The sequence below is a fragment of the Ovis canadensis genome, chromosome 8 (genome assembly GCF_042477335.2).
Source record: "Ovis canadensis isolate MfBH-ARS-UI-01 breed Bighorn chromosome 8, ARS-UI_OviCan_v2, whole genome shotgun sequence".
NCBI lineage: Eukaryota > Metazoa > Chordata > Mammalia > Artiodactyla > Bovidae > Ovis > Ovis canadensis.
Window position 1 is genome coordinate 84,649,032 of NC_091252.1, and position 22,625 is coordinate 84,671,656.

General features: G+C 50.6%; 1 protein-coding gene across 2 annotated transcripts in view; it reads right to left on the bottom strand.

The window, feature by feature from the left end:
• Window positions 1-8,097: 8,097 nt before the first annotated feature.
• The window catches only part of ZC3H12D (zinc finger CCCH-type containing 12D), a 34,610-nt gene continuing 20,082 nt past the window's right edge, over window positions 8,098-22,625 (bottom strand). For both annotated transcript variants that reach the window (XM_069598663.1, XM_069598664.1), the window contains exons 3-6: window positions 19,545-19,684; window positions 15,386-15,620; window positions 12,288-12,394; window positions 8,098-10,821 (exon numbers count right to left, since the gene is read on the bottom strand). In XM_069598663.1, coding sequence (XP_069454764.1) covers window positions 10,031-10,821; window positions 12,288-12,394; window positions 15,386-15,620; window positions 19,545-19,684 — 1,273 coding nt within the window. In that variant the 3' untranslated portion in view covers window positions 8,098-10,030. The remainder of the gene's footprint in view (window positions 10,822-12,287; window positions 12,395-15,385; window positions 15,621-19,544; window positions 19,685-22,625) is intronic.

Here is a 22,625-nt window from a genome sequence, read left to right on the forward strand (position 1 = left end):
TAAGAAGCTCCCTCCAGCCCTGTCACAGCTTCCATCCACTCCTGACGGCCTCCACATCCCCACAAGTCCCACCAGACAGCCAGGCTTTCTGCTTCACAAAGAAAAGAACTATCGATGGCTGCCTGGAATGGTCCTGCAGCCAGAAGCTCCCATGAGCCTTGAGCGCGCCTCCTGGGAAAGTAGCCCCTGGGAGTGTCCTTCTGGGTCCATCCTGATGGGGAAGCACCAAATTTGGTCCACCAGCTGCAACGTCTCATGCACAGCCTCACCTACAGGCCCCAAGAAGGAAGCCTGAGTTCCCAAGGTCCATAGGCCCCAGCTGTGCTCACAGACCCTGTAATGAGCTGACCCATCAGAATCAATATGAAGTTATTTGACTCAGCCCCCAGCAAGGAAAGAGCAGGCTTGGAAGATGCCGGGGATGAAGCTGGGCTGCAGGCAGCAGCTGAGCACTGAGACACTCCACAACGGGAATCTCTTTGGGGGTTTCTGGAAAGGGGTTAAAAGCCAGAGACCATGAGTGACATGGTCCAGGGAGTCCAAAGGATCACGGCCTGTCTGAGATATGGAGCCAAGCTCTGACTAGGGCGTGATCCCTGAGGGCAGGGGCCACACATGCGGTCAGGCCATGGGCGGGAAGAACCAGGGAACCCTTCTTGGCACTGCAACTCCTAAATCACTCTGGGTAAACAAGCAAAGGAAAGGCTCCCCTGGGGCCCCAGGCAACAAGTCAAAGGTCAGCAAAGCCATAAATCAACTGTATTTGCACCAAGTAGGTCGTGAAGGGTTATTTTTGAAATGACTTGGCAAAAAAAAAAAAAAAATTCCCTGGCACTGAATCAACTCAACAAACACAAATAGAGAATGGGAAATGTCCATCTTCCTCGTCTCCCAGGTGATAAGCCCGAGAGACTTCTGCAGTGAGAGCTGCCCCCTCGCCCCTGCAAGGGTGCGATCCAGATGTGAGTGTTCGTGGGTTCGGGTGCCAGAGGTGATGGGTCTTCATGGACCACCTACTGCTGCTGACAAACGTAGAGCTGGGGTGGGGGTGCCTCCCAAGAGCCTTCAGCCTTCCTGGGGTCCAGGGCCTGCCCAGAATGCTCTCTGGCAGTGGATCCAGCATGAGGCTCTGCTTACCTGGACTATGACGTCACTGACCTCAGCCAGGTGTGACCCAGATCCTAACCCATGAGGATTCTCTTTCAGTTAAATATGCATGCATGTATGGAAAGACGTCTGGAAGGATCTACACCTTGGTGTTATCAAATGTTAATTTAAGATGCCTGAATTTTCTGGATCTTTTATAATGAATGTGTATTTTATTATGTTTTAAAGGCAGCATTGCCTGGTGGCTCAGATGGTAAAGTGTCTGCCTGCAATGTGGGAGACCTGGCTTCAATTCCTGGGTCGGAAAGATCCCCTGGAGAAGGAAATAAATGGCAATCCACTCCAGCACTCTTACCTGGAAAATCCCATGGATGGAGGAGCCTGATAGGCTACAGTCCATGGGACCGGCAAAGAGTCGGACACGACTGAGCGACTTTACTTACTATTGTTTATCAAGGAATTTTTTTCTTGTTACCGAAATTATTAGCTATAGAATATTTAGAAGACTATACTGACCAAAGGGGAAAAAGAGTCACTTGTAATCATAATCACCCCACCTAGATATATTCTCTTGACCGTCTACTAAACTTCCCTTGGTTCTTTTCTATAAGTATAGTATGCATTAAAAAAAAAAAGAGAGACCATGTGCTTTCTTTTGTTGTTGTTGTTTTTATAATTTACTTTTCTACTTCATAATATAGGCTCAACATTTTCTGTGTCATCAACATCCCCCTTTGATACCATTTCAGTAGCTTATAGTATTCTATTCAATGGACGCACCATGATTCATTTAATTCATTCCTTCTGTTGAGGTTTTCAATCACCAAACATTTTTCTCTAAGCCACCACAGGCAAATGCTTGTAGTGTTGTTCTCCAAATATACCTCTCATATATAGACATACAGAAGAATTGCATTTTCCTTCCCCCAGGGAGTTAGGTGTTGTCATGTCACTTGTTTTGGCCAATGAAACATGAGCAGCCATAAACCTGGGCAGGAGCCTTAAGGGTCTGTACCCATCTGAGAGCAGTCTCTGCCCACACAGCCCCAGCCAGCCTACAACAGACAAGGAGCACAGTAGGGAAATGAACTCTGTTGGGATTCAGTTCAGTTCAGTTCAGTTCAGTCGCTCAGTCACGTCTGACTCTTTGCAACCCCACGGACTACAGCACGCCAGGTTTTTCTGCCCATTGCCAACTCCCAGAGCTTGCTCAAACTCACGGTCCTCAAGTCGGTGATGCCATCCAGTCATCTTTTTCCTCTGCTGTCCCCTTCTCCTCCTGCCTTCAATCTTTCCCAGCATCAGGGTCTTTTCCAAGAAGTCAGTTCTACATATCAGGCGGCCAAAGTATTGGAATTTCAGCTTCAGCATCAGCCCTTCCAATGAATATTCAGGACTGATTTCCTTTAGGATGGACTGGTTGGATCTCCTTGCAGTCCAAGGGACTCTCAAGAGTCTTCTCAAACACCACAGTTCAAAAGCATCAATTCTTCGGTGCTCTGCTTTCTTTGTAGTCCAATTCTCACATCCATACATGACTACTGGAAAAACCATAGCTTTGACTAGACGGACTTTTGCTGGCAAAGTAATATCTCTGTTTTTTAATATATTGTCTAGGTTGGTCATAGTTTTTCTTCCAAGGAGCTAGCGTCTTTGAATTTCATGGCTGCAATCACCATCTGCAGTGATATTGGAGCCCCCTAAACATAAAGTCTGTCACTGTTTCCATTGTTTCCCCATCTATTTGCCATGAAGTGATGGGACCAGATGCCATGCTCTTCGTTTTTTGAATGTTGAGCTTTAAGCCCTTTTTCACTCTCCTCTTTCACTTTCATCAAGAGGCTCTTTAGTTCTTTTTCACTTTCTGTCATAAGCGTGATGTCATCTGCATATCTGAGGTTGTTGAGAAATATTGATATTTTTCCCAGCAATCTTGATTCCAGCTTGTGCTTCATTCAGACCAGCATTTCGCATGATGTACCCTGAATATAAGTTAAATAAGCAGAGTGACAATATACAGCCTGGATGTATTCCTTTCCCAATTTTTTGTTCCATGTCTGGTTCTAACTGTTGCTTCTTGACCTGCATATAGATTTCTCAGGAGGCAGGGATTAGGGACCATTTTGTTTCTGTAACATAACCTTGCTGACCCTGACTGCCTGGACTCAGAGTTGATGGAGAGACAAGGTTAAAGGCAGAGTCCCAGCCCCCCAAGTGTGCACAGTCATGTTGGGGACGTCCAACCTGAATACCAGGGGAGAGTTAAACGATGAGCCACCAGTCACCATTCAGAGGCATGGTGCCATGGAGCAGACTGAAAACGTTCAGCCCCTGGAAGGACAACATGACGTGATCTGAGCAGAAAGCCAGCTCACCAGTGCTGGGACAGCCTGAGGAGGCTTCATGGAGGAAGTGTGAGGAAGGGGCTTTGAAGGTTCGGGAGGTTTGGGGACAGGGGTGGGGGCAAGAGATCAAGGAGGTGAGAGCTAAGGAGCCAGGACTGAGCAAAACACGGAGCCCAGAGGGCTGCCTAGCCGGTGATTTGAGAAAATGAGAGATAAAAACAGCCTGAGAGAGAGAGAAATGGGCCATCTGGAAGAGACACCACATCTCCTTCCTGCGCTTCCTATTCTTCCTTTGAAGAAAAAACTGCCTCCATAAGCGGCGTCGTCAGGAACGACATTGGTCAAACTGACCTTTGGAGGTTTAATACGGCTTGTTTTAGTCAAGCATCCAACTTGACTTGAAAGCAAGAGGAAGGTGACTGCAGATAAAGTCAAAACTATTGTGGTTTTTCAAATCCTACTTGAGTAATCTCTCCCCACAGCTACAGGCGCTGACCACACTTTCCACTTCTCATTCATCCAGTCAGTCAAAGTCAGTCAGCCTGTGAGTGTCTCAACATCAATCAATCCGCCGATCACTGCCAGTCATTGTCTGCCAGCCAGTGACGGTCAGTCAGTCAGTCTCTTAATTAGTGTCTGACAGTCAGTGTCAATCAATCGTTGTCAGTCAGCCAGTCAGTATCTGTCAGTCAGTCAGTCACTTAATCAGTGTCTGTCCATTAGTGTCAGTCAATCATTGTCACTCAGGGACTTCCCTGGCAGTCCAGTCGTTAAGATTTCACCTTCCAGTGCAGAGAGTACAGGTTCGATCCCGAGTCAGGGAGCTAAAAGTCCATATGTCTCGTGGCCAAAAAGCCAAAACATAAAAAAAACAGAAGCAATATTGTAACAGATTCAATAAAAACTTTAAAAAATGGTCCACATCCAAAAACAAAAAACTTAGAACAATCAGTGTCAGTCAGTCAACCAATGAGTGTCTGTCAGTCAGCCAGTCAATAAGAACAGCGCCCCGCTGGCTTCTGAGCACTGCGCCTGTCTGTCTCTATTTACCCAGCACCCTTCCTGTTTCTGATTATGAGGACAGGTGTGTCCTGCCTCCATGAGGACATTTAGGGGACCTTTTTCTCCAGGAACCCAGAACAAAGCAATTGCCAAGCTGGGTCAGGCCCTCAGCCCTCATTTTCAGCCCAGCCATAAGCAGCTGGGTTGAGCTGCCGTGATCCTGAGAGCTTCCTGAGGGCATCAGCTAAGAAATGACTGAGAGGGAACCAGGTCACCTTTGACTCTGAGGAGCCGCTTCCTCCCCCGCAGGGGTTCTGGCAGTCTCTCAACTAACTACTCACCTGGCCGCAGTCCCAGGACTGGCAAGACAAACACAATGATACCTCAGGCGCTGTGGTGGCAGGCCCTCCCGACTTCTCTCACAGAAAGCTCTGCTCTGTGCTGTCTGTGGATGTGACTAATGGGGACGGAGAATAAATAGCAGCTTCCTTCTCAGGTAGGGCCATCATTGAGGGTACTAGAGGGTGAGGCCGTTCTGAGCCCTGAGGCACAGGGACCTTCCTCAGTGCAGACCCGGGGTGTTCGCCATCTCTTGCTTGTAGAATAATCCCTCATCTCCGAGGCTTCCCTGAGTCCCAAAGAACAGACTCAAAGTAGTTAATGATTGTTGTTCTTTTGTCACTCTGTTGTGTCTGACTCTTTTGTGACCCCATGGACTGTAGTTCCCCAGGCTCCTCTGTTCATGGGATTCTCCAGGCAAGAATAGTGGAGTGGGTTGCCATTTCCTTCTCCAGGGGATCTTCCCAGCCCAAGAGTTGAATCCACACCTTCTGCACCGCAGGCTCCTTCTTTACCACTGAGTCACTGGAAAAGCAGTCAACTCAAAAAAAAGTAACGCTAACCTAAATAATAGATCAGCTGTAAAAGAATCACAAGACTTCTAGTTTTCCTTGTGGGATACAGACAACCTTCGGATCTCATTTTTAAGTTGTTTTTACAGAAGCCAGGATCCCACCAGGTGAAAACTGCTGACCACAAACAGGTGGATCCTAGACAAGCTGAACTGGTAGTCTGACAACTGAGATTTTTAGAACACCACACTGTTACCTCATCACCAACCAATCAAACATTTGTCTAATGTTGCCTTTTAAAACCCTTGCCTGAAAAACCATTGGGGAGTTTGGGTGTTTTGAGCATCAGCTGCCCATTCTCCTTGCTGACACCATCCAATAAAACTGTACTTTCTTTCCCCACGACCCAGTTTCAGTATGGGCTTCCCCAGAGGCTCAGTGGTAAAGAATCTGCCTGTAATATAGGAGCTACAGGACACTCAGGTTCGATCCCTAGGTTGGGAAGATCCCCTGGAGAAAAGAATGGCAACCCACTCAAGTATTCTTGCCTGGAGAATCCCATGGACAGAGGAGGCTGGGTTCCAGTCCATAGGGTCACAAAGAGCCGGACACGACTGAAGCGACTTAGCACGCACAGTTTCAGTAGATTGGCTTTGCTGTGCATCGGGTATTTGTTTTGTCTGCCTGGACACTGTCCCCACTTCACTGATGGCGGCTCTCACCAGCTCCATCAACTCCCCACAAACCATATAGATTCAGGTATGAACTGACAATCAGTGTGCCCCCTCACTCTGCCCACAGGTGGACCTGAGGCCCAACTGGACCAATGGCAGAACTTCTAGGCAACCAGTTGGGGTGGACACGTGATCCAAGCCTGACCAATCAGAATTTTTCCCAAAAGTTTTCTTAGGCTGCCTCTTGAGTCCTTTAGCCAGAAGGATATGTGCCTGCCTGGCAACAGAATCGGAGAAGGCAATGGCACCCCACTCCAGTACTCTTGCCTGGAAAATCCCATGGATGGAGGAGCCTGGTAGGCTGCAGTCTATGAGGTAGCTAAGAGTCGGACACGATTGAGCGACTTCACTTTCACTTTTCGCTTTCATGCATTGGAGAAAGAAGTGGCAACCCACTCCAGTGTTCTTGCCTGGAGAATCCCAGGGATGGGGGAGCCTGGTGGGCTGCCGTCTATGGGGTCGCACAGAGTCGGACATGACTGAAGCGACTTAGCAGCAGCAGCAGCCAACAGAATGGATTTTGTTGTATGCTATGTGCTAAGTCCCTTCAGTCGTGTCTGATTCTTTCTGACCCTATGGACTGTAGCCCACCAGGCTTCTCTGTCCATGGGATTCTCCAGGCAAGAACACTGGAGTGGGTTGCCATTTCCTTCTCCTTCATTGTGTAGGGAAGTCCTTAAATGGGACAGAATAATCCCACATATGGAAGAAAACAGATGAGAGAGTCCTGACAGGGTTTAAGCCCCTAATTTCAGTCAGCCCCATAGCTGCCCCCATCCTAGCTCCCACTATTATCAGGTTTGTGAGCAGTGCTTATGAAAAACCACCTCACCTGATACCAATGAGCATGCTCGCAGCCCTGTTAGAGTCACCCCTACCTACATCTTCTACGTACTTGCAAGTGGCCAATCCAGTGTGTGGTTTGCCTAAGCCTCCTGACTTCTCTTCTTCAGCCCCTTGCATCAGAGGTGGGCACTTAGAAGGGCTTGTTTCAATGCTTAGTTGGCACTATCTTGAAATTCCTATATATGTAGTATTTATTTACTTATTTATTTATAGCTGTTCCAGGTCCTTGTTGCTGTTCATCGGCTTTCTCTAGTTGCAGCAACTGGGGACTACTCTCTAGTTGCAGTGTGCAAGCTTCTCATTGCGGTGGCTTTTGTTGCAGAGCACAAGTTCTAGAGCATGCTGGCTTCAGTAGTTGTGGCACACAGGCTTAGTTACGCTGCAGCACGTGGGACCTCAGTTCCCAGACCAGGGATCGAAACTGTGTCCCCTACATTGGCAGGCGGACCACCAGGGAAGTCCCAATGTCTTGAAATTCTTGGTCACTTTTAAACACGGAGCCCTGCTTTTTGATTTCGTGTATGCCTCACAGGTTAATTTTGCACAGGGTCACACATTCCCTCCTGGTGGGATTTGTGATTCCCCTTCATTGCTCCAGTTCCCACAGCTCATTCTTCCATCACCCACTCCTTAATGACCCTTCCATTCACACCCTCTCCTATCCTGCTCTCCCCCACAGGAGACTTTTTTTCCCAGAGACAGGGAGTCATACCCGTGCCCGCTGGCAGTTGGCTCCTTGCTCCCCGTCCAAGTTCTGTGTAAAATCCTGAGAGCAGGGATTCACTTGATCTAGAACAATGCTGACATGAGGGGCTTCTCTTGCTTCTACCCCTCAACCTCCAGAATTCTGCAGTTGTGTCTCAAATCACCTCCTAGAGGCTTCTGGGAAAGCTACACCATGTGGTTAAATACGGCCCAGCCCTGGGAGCCTCAGATTCAAGCGATGGAGAACTCTGCAGGTGCCCTTGGCAACAGCCTGCTGAGCATCCAGCAAAGGCCTGTCTCACCTTGGGCCATGCTGCGTCTCCTTGAAAAGATGAATTCCAGCCCTCTCCCACTTCCTGCAAGGGATAAATAACACTGAATAAAGCAGCCATAGCCCCAGCCTTCACACACAAAGTATCTAATGTGAGGAACCAGCCCTGGGCATGGGGGAGGTGGGAAGCTGCCACAAGAGAAACGGATACTCAGTTTGACAATGGAGAGTCCAGGTGCTGGAAAAAAATGATTTATTCTTGGAACACAATAATAGCTATGCAACTAGGAACATTTTATTCCCTCCCATCCCATTCATGTTTTGTGTCACAAAGACATACCAAGACTTTGGAAAAAATTCCAAAGGGGATTACATTGAAATGCGCTGTTTCTTCACGTATTTTTGTGCTTGTCTTAATCACAGTGAACCAAATAAAATAGCTTTACAGCTTACTAAAACTCAAACCTGTCCTCAAAGGAAGCAGTTTAAACAGTCCTAACTGTATATCAGCAACACAACAATTCCAAGTCAGGACATAGACCCAAGAGACAAAAGCAGCTCTACCAGAAAGCTTGTCTTGTCAAAAAGAAAACAAAAACCACCGTGAGGGAAATCCAATTTGTCTAGAAAGACTGGGTCTTCTTCAGGACCGTGGTCTCAAAATACTAAGGTACAATTTTGTGTGTTTCCTCTTTGGAAAAAAAGAGGCGAGGAAGAGATCTGACTGAAACCCCACTAAGAATCTGGTTTAAAAAGATGAAAGGGTTTGCAGGAAATACATCATCTCTGTATCTCTAAAGGCAGCATTGACCACACTGAAGGGCGCAGAAGCAGATTCTCCAGGGACACCCTGGGAGTGCTTGCCAGTCTGCAGTCTTGCCGGGGTCTGGGAGGTGGATTTCCACTGGGAGGTGCCTCACAGTCTTCTCAGGAACAAAGCAGCCAAGATCTGTGAGTCGGACTGGTACCCCGGAGTGAATGGGTGGATGTCACCCGGAGCTGCCAGGGCCCCAGAGGACACAGGGCCTGTGTCCTGGCAGCACTGCCTCATCTCCCCTCCCCAAACTACAAGCAGTAGTTAGCTAGGAGAAACAGCAATGGCTGAGGTGGTGAGAAACCTCACAGACGGAGAGGCTCGTCCGAGCGCTCCTCGGATCCCCCTGGAGGTTTCTGAGCAAAAGTCCTAACTCACAGGGATTGGGCTCAGCTGTGAGGTGTGGCTCAGAAGGCTTGGCCAGTAGAGGGCCTGGGCTGGAAACTACCATGATGGACGGCTGGCTGAAAAACGAGGACACTTAGCCCTGAGTCAAGTGGGGGGTGTTTGGGTGTAAGGGCCGGGTACCAAGTGACCCGCCACACCTCCACAAACCAGCACAGCCACACAATCTCAGAGTGACAAGCAGGGCCCATACATGGAAGCTAGAACTCGGGGTTCCCCTCAGAGGTTAAAAACAGCTCATATGGCCAACATCTCCACTGGCCAATTGACAACAGATTTCAAATTTTATCTGCTGCAATGAAATCCAAGGCCTTTTACCATTTTCCCCCCTTTTGCCCATGACCCACATTAAGTTCACATGGCTGTGTGTGTGTGTGTGCGTGCATGCTAAGTTGCTTCAGTCATGTCCCACTCTATGTGACCCTATGGGCCAGCCAGACTCCTCTGTCCATGGAAGCCAAAAATATATATGGCTACCAAGCACACTGGTAGCTAACAGAAGAATTTCCTACTTAGCCTGTTTATGTGGGGTATGCTCTGCAATTTCCTATTTCACTCTATTTCAGGTATCACTCACTAAACTGATCTTGTGACCAACCTAGGGCTCCCAGGTGTAGCTAGATAGAAACAGCCATGGAGTGCTCTGGACAAAACCTTGGGGCTGCAGTGGGCCTCCTAGCCTTCAGGCAGGAGAAATAACTCCTGCCACTTAAGGTCAACCTTATTCTGCAGGACATGGACTTTCAGCAGCAGGCCCTGTGTCATCAAGTGCCCACCATGGGCACCACAAAAGGTGATGAAGCTGGCTTCCTCCAGGGAACTATCTTTAAAGCAAAAGGGGCTGGCTCCACAGGGTGGGCAGGCCCGGGTGCAGGCTGATCTCCACTACCAGCCCAGTTAGGGTATAAGTCAAGACTGGGTCATTACACGCGGTGGCTTCCACTAGCTCCTCAGCGCTTCCCCACGGGCCCACTGGACCTTTGGAATCTCTGGATGAGAAGCATGAGCCTGGCCACGTCGGAGAGCTCGGGGAACAGGGCCATGATGCTGTCCACCTCGCGGGGTGGGAAGATACTATAGAGCGAGGTGCGCGCCCTGGCGCGCGCGTCCACCTCGCCAGCTACAGCCTGGGGCGCGGGTCTCAAGGGCCCCCCGAAGGCACCGTCGTCCCAGTCCGACTCAGCCCAGGCCGAGCGGCCCGGGAGCTGGCCAGCGCCTGGAGGAAGGACCCACGGGTCCCCGGGCTGCTGGCGCGGGGAAGGCCGGTCGCTCTGCGGGGCGCGGGCGCCATACCCACCCCGCAGGCCGGGCGGGCTCAGGAGGCCGGGTGGGGCTGGCAGGGACGACAAGGACCCGGGCGCCACCCAATCGGGACCGGGCGGCGCGGGCGCGAGGCCGCAGCCAGGGCCCCGAGGGGGCGCCCGAAGAAGCCCCGGGTCGTCGCTCAGGAAGAGCCGCGAGAAGCTGCTTTCGAGAGTCGCCACGCCCGCCGACCGCTGCGCGGTGGGCAGGCTGCGCGTGCCGGGCTCCCGGGGGCCGGGCCGGGCGGCGGGGGCGTCCCGGGAGCCGCCCTGCTCCGCCAGGCTGGCCGCGCGCGCGCTCCCCCGCCGCTCCTCCTCACCGCCCGCGCCCCGCCAGGCCCGCGTCTGGGCGCGGAGCTCGTCGGCCACCGCCAGCTGTGCCTGGTGCGGCCTCTCCGGGTGGTAGAACTTGCACTTGATGCCGTAGGTGCATTTCTTGCCTGGAAGGGATAGAGTGGGGGTGGAGGGGGGGCGCCTGGTAAGACCTCCGGTGAGGATGCCCGTGGGGTCCCGGCAGCCCCGCGCAGCCTTTCTTGTTGGCGATTCCTGGGGGGAAGGCCCCCAGGCCTGCTGCAGCCTTACAAGGTTTGGGGTGAGAGGAGGTGGCTGGCGAGAAGTGCCCTGGGGCGCCGACAGGACGGATGCGGGCGCAGCACCCTGCTCCTCGTGGTACTGGGCGCTGCACACGGTACCCCAGCGTCACCAGCTAAGGCAAGGTCGTGTCTGCAGGCGCCATAACCAGGGACTGAGACCAGAACTCTGGGTCCAGCGCCCTTCAGCCTCTACTTCCAGGGATCCTGTGGATCCTGCCAACCTCGGAGGTGAAGAGTAGGTATATATGGATGGGCCTCCACTGCTGACTCGGTTTCCTCCCTCCCCCACCCTCCGTATTCCCCCCTGCCTCCGCAGTCCACATCCCTTGCCCTATTCCTTATAGACTGTTTTAACAGAGGTGATCGAATAATTTATCATCCAAACCAGGGCCCTTCTGAGAGTGGAAGGGAGAAGGATAGGCCACCAGAATGTGTGTGTGAGCACCTTAATTCTAACAAGAAATGATTTTCAGTGTCACTTAAGATGTCCTAAACTTTTATAGGCACAAAGAAACCAGACCTGGGCATATTAAATAACTTGCTAAAGCAAGCTAGTGAAAGAGCTGGCTAGAAGGCTGGTGTCCCTGGAGGGCTCTGGGATAGAATCCTCGATTCTTAGTGGATAACACCAACCAAAGTCTCCTACCAACCAAAGTAGGAGGGTAGGGGAGACTGTGGGGCAGGATGTGGGCACAAGGTGCCAGAGGAAGGGACTGAGAAAGGAGAGCTTGGGGATGCACACAGACAGCAATCCTGGTTCCTGGACGTGGCTTTGCTCTGTGGGTGACCCCTGCATCTAGCCCTCACAAGCCTTATGCAACAGGCGTCTGGGATGGCAGTTCATCGTTACAATAATAATTACAGCTTTCTGACTGCCACCCAGAGAGGCTCAGTTACCTCCCCAGGGTCACACAGCTGACTAAGGGCAGACCCCAGGCTAACAGCCCACGCCGCTGACCGTCAAACATCTCATCAGGATGAAACTCTGGTTCTCTATTAGGTATTTGCTTAATTTTACAAATCTTAACAGACTTATTTTTAGCAACACTACACATCAGATACAATAACAACCTTCTCATCTGTTAGACGCATTTGCCAAGACATGAATTACGGATGAATCATGCGATGTATACATGCAAACAGAGCCTCTCTATTCTTCATCTGCTTATTAATACACATAAGACGTGGCCTATATTACCTTACACCTTTCTAGAAACTTGAAATATCGGAACCCAGGCTAGAACCCATGCTGTTGACCAGCCAGCCAGCACTTCTGACCTGAACAGGGCCCACAGATGTGGGGCGCTACCCACCGTAGGGGCAGTGCTGCCAGGACGGCTCTGGGGGCTTTGGCTTCCTGCTCAGGAAGTTGCTCAAGGTGGGTCCCCGACGGCCCAGTGGGTCATCAGGAGGCATGAACCTAGAAGACAAGCATGGGGGTGGGTGACTGCAAGCCACACAGAAACTCACCGCTGGCACCTGGTGGAGGGGGAGGAGGGCAGCACCAGGCCTGGCTTTGGCCTGGCCTCTCGGTTCAGGGCTCTTCTCCCACCCAGGAATTGCAGCGTGTTAGAGATGCCTAGCCTTTGTCCACACTGACCGGCACAGAGCTCAGCATGGACAGCTCCCAGGAGAGCGGCCCCGGGCCTCATCCAGGTGTTTCTCCTGCTGAGTCAGCAGCGTCAGACTCACTCAGCAGCTCCTTGAAAAATGCAGGCTCCGGGCCTCACAAGAGAGCTGCTTAAACAGAACCTCGGGCTATTCAGGAATCTGCATTGTAACAGTTTCCCAGGTGGATTTTAGCCACTAACGATGAAGCAGAAGTGCACCAGGCCTCCCCGGGACTTAGCCTGAAAGCGGTTCCATGTTGTTGTCTAGTGTCCTCGACAGGTGGCTAGAGACCTCCGTGGGGCCACAAATGGCCTCTTGTCCTGTGAACTCCATTTCTCCTGTGTCATCCCGCAGCTCTGGGCCTCTCAGGTGCAGGACAAAAATTTTACAGAGTCTGAAAGGCCAGTCAGCAGGTCAGAAAGGCAGAGGATACAGGTGTGGCCTGCACACAGGTGTGGCCTGGGCTCCACCCCACCTCCCCGAAAACCTGGGGTCTGCGGAGGGAATGTTACTATGTCACTCTCTGACACCACCCTGCCCCCTGCCAGCCCCTTCTCTTCCCCAGCATTAAGGAAGAAGGGAACACAGCCACAGAGCCCAGAGCTCGAGGAGGAAAACATTTCTCAGAAGGAAAACTCCCTCATTTAGCACAATCCATTTTTTTTCCTATGTGAATACTTTCATTCCCAGGAGACACTCGAAGGTCATACAAAGGTTCCACAAGAGAGGGTATGGATTCTCATCGGGGGCCTGTTTTTAAAGACTGGCTTCCCCCTAAGAGTGGAGGGTCATGCTGGGGTCCCACCCTGCAGACCACGTCCACCGGGCCGGCCCTGAGCTGGGCGATCCCCGGGCAAGGACAGCCTCTGTGGCTGAGATCCCAGCTACACAGCTGGCTTCTCAGAGTTGGGCCCTGACCAAGAATCCGGGGAGCCACCCAGTGCAGTTATTAAAAGTTCCCTGAGGCTTCACCTCCTGCTCTTTCCTGGGCCTCACAGCCGGGAGCTGGGCCAAGATAGCCCTGTGGACATGCCCTGGGCGCGGGGAGGGCGTCCTTGCCCTCAGGCAGGCGGCAGGCTCTGCACTCTGGCAGCTGGGGACCTCCGGGTAGGCCCTGAGCGGAGGCCAGTGCGTCAAGAAGACTTGGCCTGGACCCCGAGCTGTCGCCAGGCCAGAGGCAGCCATGATCCATCAGACCTCAGTGAGGATTTTCTGGATCCCATGATGACCAGCCATGCCAGATTTCCTCCAGGGCAGAGCCAGAGAGAATGAGCTGCCAGCCTTGAGAATGTGGACATGACCGAGGGGGTTACTGCAGGGTAGCTGCTGTGACCATCTGCCCTGGGGCTTAGCAGCTAGCCTCTGCCTCCTTGACTGTGAGCCTGGGGGTAGTGGGGGCACCAGCGCCCTCCTGGAGGCACATGTCCCAGCCTGACCTAAGAGTAACCACAGCCCCTACAGGGTACAGTCCTCTCTTATCCTCCAGATCACCTAAGGGGTAAGAGTGACTAATCTGTGCTTGCATGCTGAGTCGCTTCAGTCATGTCTGGCTCTTTGTGACCACATGGACTGCAGCCCGCCAGGCTCCTCTGTCCATGGGGTTCTCTGGGCAAGAATACTGGAGTGGGTAGCCACTTCCACCTCCAGGGGATCTTACTGACCCAGGGATAGAACCCGCATCTCTTATGCTTCCTGCATTGGCAGGTGGGTTATTTACCACTAGCACCACCTGGGAAGCCCTTTGACTAAACCAAAGTGTGGTAAGTTCAAGGTGAAGAACGCTCAGCCCAGTGAGGTTGAGAGTTCGCCCACCGCACGCAGCGGTGGTAAATGGCAGAGCCTCAGCTTGAAACCTCATCTGCTGCTTCCAGCTCTACCACACACGCAGCCCCCCAGGCCCCAGGGCCGCGTGCAGCAGCCATGTGGCCTCTCTGTCCCCATCTTCCCTTCCTTAGGGCTGCAGCCAGTGACAGTCAATCACTATCTACAACTTATTCCTAGCCATTGGGTGCCCATGTGTGCCAGGCTGGCTGGGGGCCGTGGCAGATAAAACACATACATGCCCTGCCCTCACAGAGCTGAGCAGCTAGCTTGTCCTCAACCACATTCTTAACAGCTAAGGAGAGAGACAGGAATGAGGACCGAGCTGTCATCCCTGGAACAGAAATTGAGACGGGAGCCAGGTCTCAGCGGCCGTGCCCTCCCCCACCTTGTCCCACCCTGTGACCACGCCCACCCGGCCAGGCTCCTCCCCTTGCCCCTCAACAGGCCGCCGCAGACCAGCCATCACTCCTCCCACCTTAGCTCTGCCAGGAGGCCCTTGTCCTGCACCTGCTATCTGGTCTGTACCTTGTGACCCTGACCACACCCTCCCCGTCCCACCCACTGCCCTGTCGCTGGTTGGTCCAGGGTGGACCTGGCCCAGGGCCGGCAGATGAAATCAATCAGATTCTCTGGAAAATGTCCACCAAGCCCTATTAAGACAGAGTCAGTTCCAAGATCTTAAACAGCTCCAAAGAAAAGAGGATGTTGCCCGTGCCTGGACACCTGTCAGGCAACTGGGTGCTGGGTCAGCCGGATGTGGGCATGGGAACAGAAAAGTCACAGGCAGTGGGGACAAAACAGCCCCAAGGAGAAAGCTGGTCGCGCAAGAGCGGAGAACCGAGAGGGCGACAGAGATGGTGGAGAGGGGGTGTCTTAGAGCCCATGACTGAGCCCCCGGGCCCGAGCTAGTTGGAGCGGTTTCTGCCGGTCACCACCCCCGTCCCACGCACCCTGGGACCCCGTGGGCACCGCTTACCGATCATTGACGAAGGAGAACATGAGCAGCCTCTGCTCAATGAACCACTTCCACTCGGGGTTCTCACTCTGCAGGTCACGGTAGTTGTCGTTGGAGACGATGACGCCGTCCAGCTCGTAGGCCACCTTCACAATGTAGCGGTCGTCATAGCACACCACGCGCTTGCCGCTCACCTTGCGGGACGGCGTGTACACCAGCACTGCCTGCCTCTCCAGCTCCTCCAGCACGTGCTGCTCTGCAGACCGCAGGGGGGACCGCATGGAGCATCTTCTCCGGGTAGCCGGACTCCCCACCCCCAGAACCAGCCTCAGACCCAGGGCAGGTCCAGCAACTCCAGGCTCCTCTCCGATGGCCCCCTCCTCCCCGCTTCTTCCCCCTCCCCCCACCTCCATCTACGTCAAGGAGGAGACTCAAGTTTGGTCCCTGGAGCGGGAAGATGCCCTGGAGAAGAAAGTGGCAACCCACTTCAGTATTCTTGCCTGGGAAATCCCAGGGACAGAGGAGCCTGGCGGGCTACAGTCCATGATTGCAAAGAGTCAGACACGACTGAGTGACTAACCCCGGACACTGGGGTGCTTTGCCCCTCTCTGAACATCCAGTTTTTCATTTATAAAATAAGGAAAATGACTCCTGCACCTGTCTCACAGCACCTGTGGGGAGACTGAACCAGTCCATGTGGGGCTGGCGAGCCCCCACGAAACCTGGGAGGACGGAGTATGTCTCAGGTGGTGCAGGCGTTACAAGGTCTCTTAACAGGAGCTAAAATCTGCATACCTGGAAGTTCTACTCTGTGATCTTAGCTGTGAATTTGGAGACAAAAGAAATTCCTTCCACATGAAACAGTTACCCCCAGTGTGGAAAAATATGAGCATGTTCTTCACAAATTGTTTCTCCCCTCAAATCTAAGTCCTTTGCTATGTGACATGGTTCCCAGACTTTTTAAAAGTGCATAATGCATATAATGGCACAAAAGTCACTTAAAAAAATTACTTGTGTGCCTGATGATCATTTGTGATGTATAAAAACATCAAATCACTGTGCTGTATACCTGAAACTAACATAATTGTGCTCAGTCACGTCTGACTCTGCGGCCCTGTGGACCGTAGCCCGCCAGGCTCCTCTGTCCATGGGATTCTCTAGGCAAAAATACTGGAGTGGGTTGCCATGCCCTCCTCCAGGTGGTCTTCCTGACTCCGGGACTGAACCCATGTCTTCTGCAGTGTGGGTGGATTCTTTACCATTAGCACCACCTAGGAAGCCCACTAATATAATACTGTAAGTCAGTTATACTTCAATTTAAATTTATAATTAATTTGTTAAATGCCATGTGTGCAGCACTCCCTTTGAGAACAGAGCACAGTTCGTGCTTTAAAGTCCCCATTGCAGCTCCCTCCACTCCCTTTAAGATAACCCAGTTTTTAGAACTTTGTATTTATAACTCCCTTGGTTTTACTTTTTAGGATGCATATATGTGTACCCTTCAAAAGGATTATTTCTAATGTGATTATGAATCTCCAGACTTTACACGAATGGAGTCCTCATGCGTATATCCTATGCAATTTGTTTCTTCATTGAACATGGTGTGGGGGAGGTCTGGCCATGTCAAGGTTGTCAGTTTTGCACAGAAGTCTCCCTGTACAGGAGACAAGGATTTCTCCAGGGTCTGTCTTAAGAAGTGATATTGCTGAGTTGTAGGGAAAGCTGCCTTACGAGACAATGCCAAATCATTTTCCAAAGTAGTTATATCAAGTTACTACTCAACACAACATCTAAGACGAACTTGCTGGCACTTGACATTTGCAGGATTTTAAATTTTTCTCGATCTATATATAGATTGGGGATAGATAGATAGGGTATAAAGTAGCCTCTTGTGGTTTTATGTTGCATTTCTCTGGTTACTAATACAACTGAACATCTCTTCATATGTTTATTGGCCATTTGTGTTTTCCATCAAAGGCTTATTCATGCCTCAGCACATATTTCTATCTGTCCTTTCGGTCTTACTAGCTTGGAGAAGTTCCCTGTAGATTCTGGACTGTGATCCTTCATCAGGAATATGTGATGTGTGGCCTTTCCCAGTCTGAGGCTTGTCTTTTCATTCTCTTGTTTTTGCGGTATCTACTAATGAACAGAAGTTTTTATTTTAGTGTAGGCAAATTTATGACTCTTTCCCATCTCCTGACACTTCTTGTGGCTTGTTTAAAAATTCTTTCCTACCCCAAAGTGAATTCCCTACACTTTACCCATTCTGTGTTGCATAATATATATTGCACAATATTGCATAACTGTTGAAAGCCACCATCCTCCGCATTCAGACCATAAAGAGTAATCTGGGATGAGAGGTTCATGATGAACACAAATGTTCATTCCCCGGCTTCTCATAATCTCATTGAAAAAGCAGTGAAAAAGTACAGAAGGGGAAAAGATCCATAATCACATTAAAAATCACATAAAAAAAACACCAGCAAAATCAAATTTTGATAAATTTTAGGAAGACAGAAAGCAGGTAGGGCTATACTGATCCCTACATTATAGAGAGAGCCATAACCTCCAAATGTGTACAGAGGCTGAAGCAGAGGTGGAGCCTGTTCTCTGCAAAGCCCCGCTTTCCAGCAGGAGTGGAGAGTGGGGAGAAGTCAGATGATTCACTGAAGGGTTACTATGGGGCAGCCCCGTCCACCCTTTCCTGTCCCCGACTCTATAAGGGAAGTGAAGATGTAACTACAAAGGAGGAGGCCTTTGACCTCTTACAGTAAAACATCACGCTTGTGGCAATGCCACTTCCAGTTCCAACAGCTGCCTCTTGCCTGTTGCATGCAGGGTGCAATGAAGCAAACTCTGCTGGTCAACATAGTCAAAGATCAGCCTTGACTTTGAGGAAAAGATCCAAATACCAGGAGAGAAAGTCTATGGAAATTGCACAGGTGTATATTTAACCAGTCTGGTTCTTTATTCACAAGTAAACACTAACAAGCAGAGGATCACCAGACTTTTGGGAAGAAGATTTAACAGCAAAGAGAGAAAAAGAGAAGGGAACAAAGAGAATCAAAGAAAAGAAATATGATTCATGGACCTTCAGAGAACTTTTTCAAAGTCTGTATTAGTATAGGAATATTCAAGAAGATACTATAAAACAAGAATAGCATTTCATTTAAAATAGAATCAGAAAGAGAAGAAGAAGCAATTGGTTAACACTGATAGAACTGAAAACAAAACAAAAATCTTTCAGTTAAAAGACTGGAAGAAAAACTCAATGAAACCTCCCAGGATCACTAGAGGTCAGTCATACCATTGCTAACATGGCTGACACAACACCAGTAATATCTCGGGATGGGATCTCTTCTTATAAGAAAGCCAGACAAACAAACAAACAACAAAAAAACCTGTTTATTTAAATGACCTATTCTGTTCTTCGTAACTTAAAATATTCCTAGCTGATGTAAGAATTAAAAATAAAGAATTCCGTGGATGCCGATTTCCTTTTTTTTTTTAAATGAAGAGATTGGACTAGATATTCAGTGGACCAAATGGATGTCTCATTCATTTCCTATACTCTATTAGGGGCGGGAAGCAGACCAAGTTTTTCTGTAGAGTGTTAAAAGTTATAAAATAGTTATTTTCAAAACTTAATCTTTCACACTAAAAGAGTAAATACGCCCAATCACCTGTTCAACAACTATTAGGCACCTATGACACTAGATATCACACTAGGTGCTAGGGCTCTGGCTGTGCTTTCATGGAGCTTAGAGTTCAGCGTGGAGAAGGCAACGGCACCCCACTCCAGTACTCTTGCCTGGAAAATCCCATGGATGGAGGAGCCTGGTAGGCTGCAGTCCATGGGGTCTCGAAGAGTCGGACATGACTGAGCGACTTCACTTTCAATTTTCACTTTCATGCATTGGAGAAGGAAATGGCAACCCACTCCAGTATCCTTGCCTAGAGAGTCCCAGGGATGGGGGAGCCTGGTGGGCTGTCGTCTGTGGGGTCGCACAGAGTCGGACACGACTGAAGGGACTTAGCAGCAGCAGCAGCAGCAGAGTTCAGCGAGGAAGACAGACACCATCAAACACACGGTAAGCAGAGAGCTGATTGCAACTGTGGGGAGTGCTGCGGAGGAAAGTGTGCAGTGCGTCTTGAGAGTGCAGCCACTCGAGCATACCTCTAATCGGGGCGTCAGACCTCGGTGGCTCTTTCCTCCAGGAGGGGACAAAAACTTTGATGTAGGTGTGTCCTCTGTCCCTGAACCAGTCCACGGCCAGCTGGATTCCCCGGCAAGAGAAGATTTCTTTATTCCCATGGCTACAATGAGAAAACAAAGGCGGGGATCTGTAGAGAAACAGGCGGGGTTTCTCAAGAGTGGTTTTTCCTGGGAATAGCCTCGATCCTAGTCTCATTATCAAAGGGAATCAGGCAAATCTGCATTTTGAAAATAGGTCATTCTTTACACAAAATAGATCCCTTAATCGGAACCAATTAGCTTGTGATAACATGCAGGGGGTCTCAGGCTCCTTGGGGAGTACATTCATTCCAAGGATGAAAAGACAAGCTCCTCTTACTAACTGAAGCTTATAAGATTCAAGAGAGGGTTGTCAATGTGAAGGTGGGCTTCCCAAGTCCAAGTAACAAGATCAACATGCCCCACAAATTCCACTGAAATCATCCATGCAGGCAGGAAGGAGAGAGTGGTGTGAGAGGTTGCTCAAAACCAGGCAGGGACTTGTTACTGAAGGTTTGTCTTGCTCCTAAGAGGAATAAGAAGCCGTAGGAGGATAAGAGCGGGGGTACATGTGGTGTGTGGTGGCTTAGAGGTAAAGATGCTGCCTGCCAATGCAGGAGACAAGGATTCGATCCCTGGGTTGGGAAGATCACTGGGAGAAGGAAATGGCAACCCGCTCCAGTCTTCTAGCCTGGAGAATCCCATGGACAGAGCCTGGTGGGCTATAGTTTATGGGGTCACAAAGAGTTGGACATGATTTAGTGACTGAGCAACTGAGCAGGCATGCTTATGTGATCTGAGCTGATCTGATGTATGTTTCAGAGCTCCACCTGGCAGCACAGAAGACAGTACATTGGAAGGAGCAAGAATGGAGGGTGGACAGCAGTTAAGAAGCAGCCGGGGTGACTGTCAGAGCAGAATCTGATGGTGATCTGGCCCCAGCTGGTGGTGATGAAGAGGAGTGAACTTGAGAGATAGATACTCAGGAGGTACTATCTCCAGATGCAGTGACAGCTGGATACAGGGATGCTAGCGAAAAAGACAGTGAGGAGCTTCTAGATCTCCAGCTTGTATAAGAGGAATGCAGGGCCCTGAGACAGACCCTGGTCTGGAGGAAGACAGGATTTAGAGGAAAAGATCCTGAATTTGGTTTTGAACACATGTTGAGATGGGAAGAGCCTTGGTGACCTCTAAATGGAAATATTAAATAAACAGCCAGGGTTCAGAAGACAGGTCTGGGTGATAAAACGCATGACTCATCTGTTCAAGTACCGGTTGGAGCCACCACGTGGAGAGAATTGCCCGATCGCCCAGACAGGGAGTGAGTGGCCAGGGAACTGGGCGTGGAGGAGCTCTGGAGCTCAGCAGCTGGTCGCGGGTAGAGGAGGACAATCACACAAGAGACAAAAGGCGTCTATCAGAAAAGAAGTGGGTAGGGGACTTCCCTGGCGTTCAGTGGTTAAGGCTCCACGCTTCCAATGCAGGGGACCCAAGTTCAGTCCCTGGTCCAGAACTAAGACCAAAAGATATATTAAAAATTAAAAGTAAAGAAAAGAAAGGAAGGGGTAAAACAAAAGAGACTGCACTGTGGGAGCCTTGAGAAAGAAGCGGTCAAATGCTGCTCTGAGAAGCCAGAGGATCCCTTAAAACATCCCTCAGACTCAGTAAGTAGAGGTCAGCAGTGTTTTGCTGCAGAGGGAGACAAGGGCATGGATTTGAGATACTGAGAATGCACACTCAATGAACGCAGCTGTGGATGGGCCACAGACCAGCGAAGGCCAGATTCGCCACCCTCTGCTCACGACTTCCGCCCCATCGCAATCCCTCAGCCCTTCGTCCTGGCCATGCACCTCCCTCCACTCCCACTGCAAGACCTTTGTACCAGCTATTTCCTCCCCTCTTCACCCAGTCCATTCCTCCCTCTCCTTGAGATCTCAGCTGCATCACCACTTCCTTAGGAAAAGCAGCTCCATCAGATTCCCCTGTTACAAGCCTCACAGCAAGGACACGTCCTCGTCCTTTCTGCACTTACCACAGCTGGACGTGCACATCCACCCACGGGATGAATCACCCCCGCCCCCGCTTGCTAGATCATGGGCTTCCCAGGTGGTACTAGTGGTAAAGAACCCACTTGCCAAGGCAAGAGACAGAAGAGACTCTGGTTTCATCCCTGGGTCGGGAAGGTCCCCTGGAGGAGGGCATGGTAACCCACTCCAGTATCTTTGCCTGGAGAATCCCATGGACAGAGGAATTTTATGGAACCCTACAGTCCAATAGGGTTGCAGAGTCGGACACAACTGAAACAATTTAGCATGCATTCATTTCTAAATCATAGGTTCCTGTTGCTGCCCGTCAAAATCCCAGCACCTAGCACAGTGGTGTCTGATCATTGATAAGGGTTCAGTAAGAACATGTCGAAGGAATGAATGACTGAGAAGCAGGCCTTGTGAGCAGCTGGAGGAGAAGCAGTCCAGGTGCAGGGAAGGGTTGGCTGGAAGGACCCTGATGTAGGTTTGCGTGTCCAGGGACCACAAAGAGGACAGTGTGGCTGGAACGTGTGGAGTGAGTGAAGGGGAGGTGGGGAGGCGGGAGGGGGCGCAGCTGGGTGCTCAGAGAGCCAAGGTCCCCACGACTCTCGCACCCTCTCCACATCCAAGCAATGCCAACATATCAAATCCCCACATCTGTGCTTTCTCTGGTGCGTGGCTCCTTCTGCTGTTTTCTCAGAGAGGGTTAGGAGGGGCCCAGGTTTGTCAAGAGAAAAAGGGAGTCTGGAAACACTCATCAGTAGTGTTGGAAGCCGGGATTTTGGGAGAGCCAAGAGGACTCTACACCCCAGAGACGTATCAGAAACCAGGCCTCGACACCTAGGTCCACAGGGTCTTCCAGCTTAGGGTAATAGCCCTTTGGCCGCTGAGGCTAGACTGTGAGGCTTCTGCAAACAGTAAGCAGAAAAATATCAATGGGGCCATCCGTGGAAAAAAGGAAGAGGAAGTGGAAAGCTAGTCCCTTCCACCCCAGCAG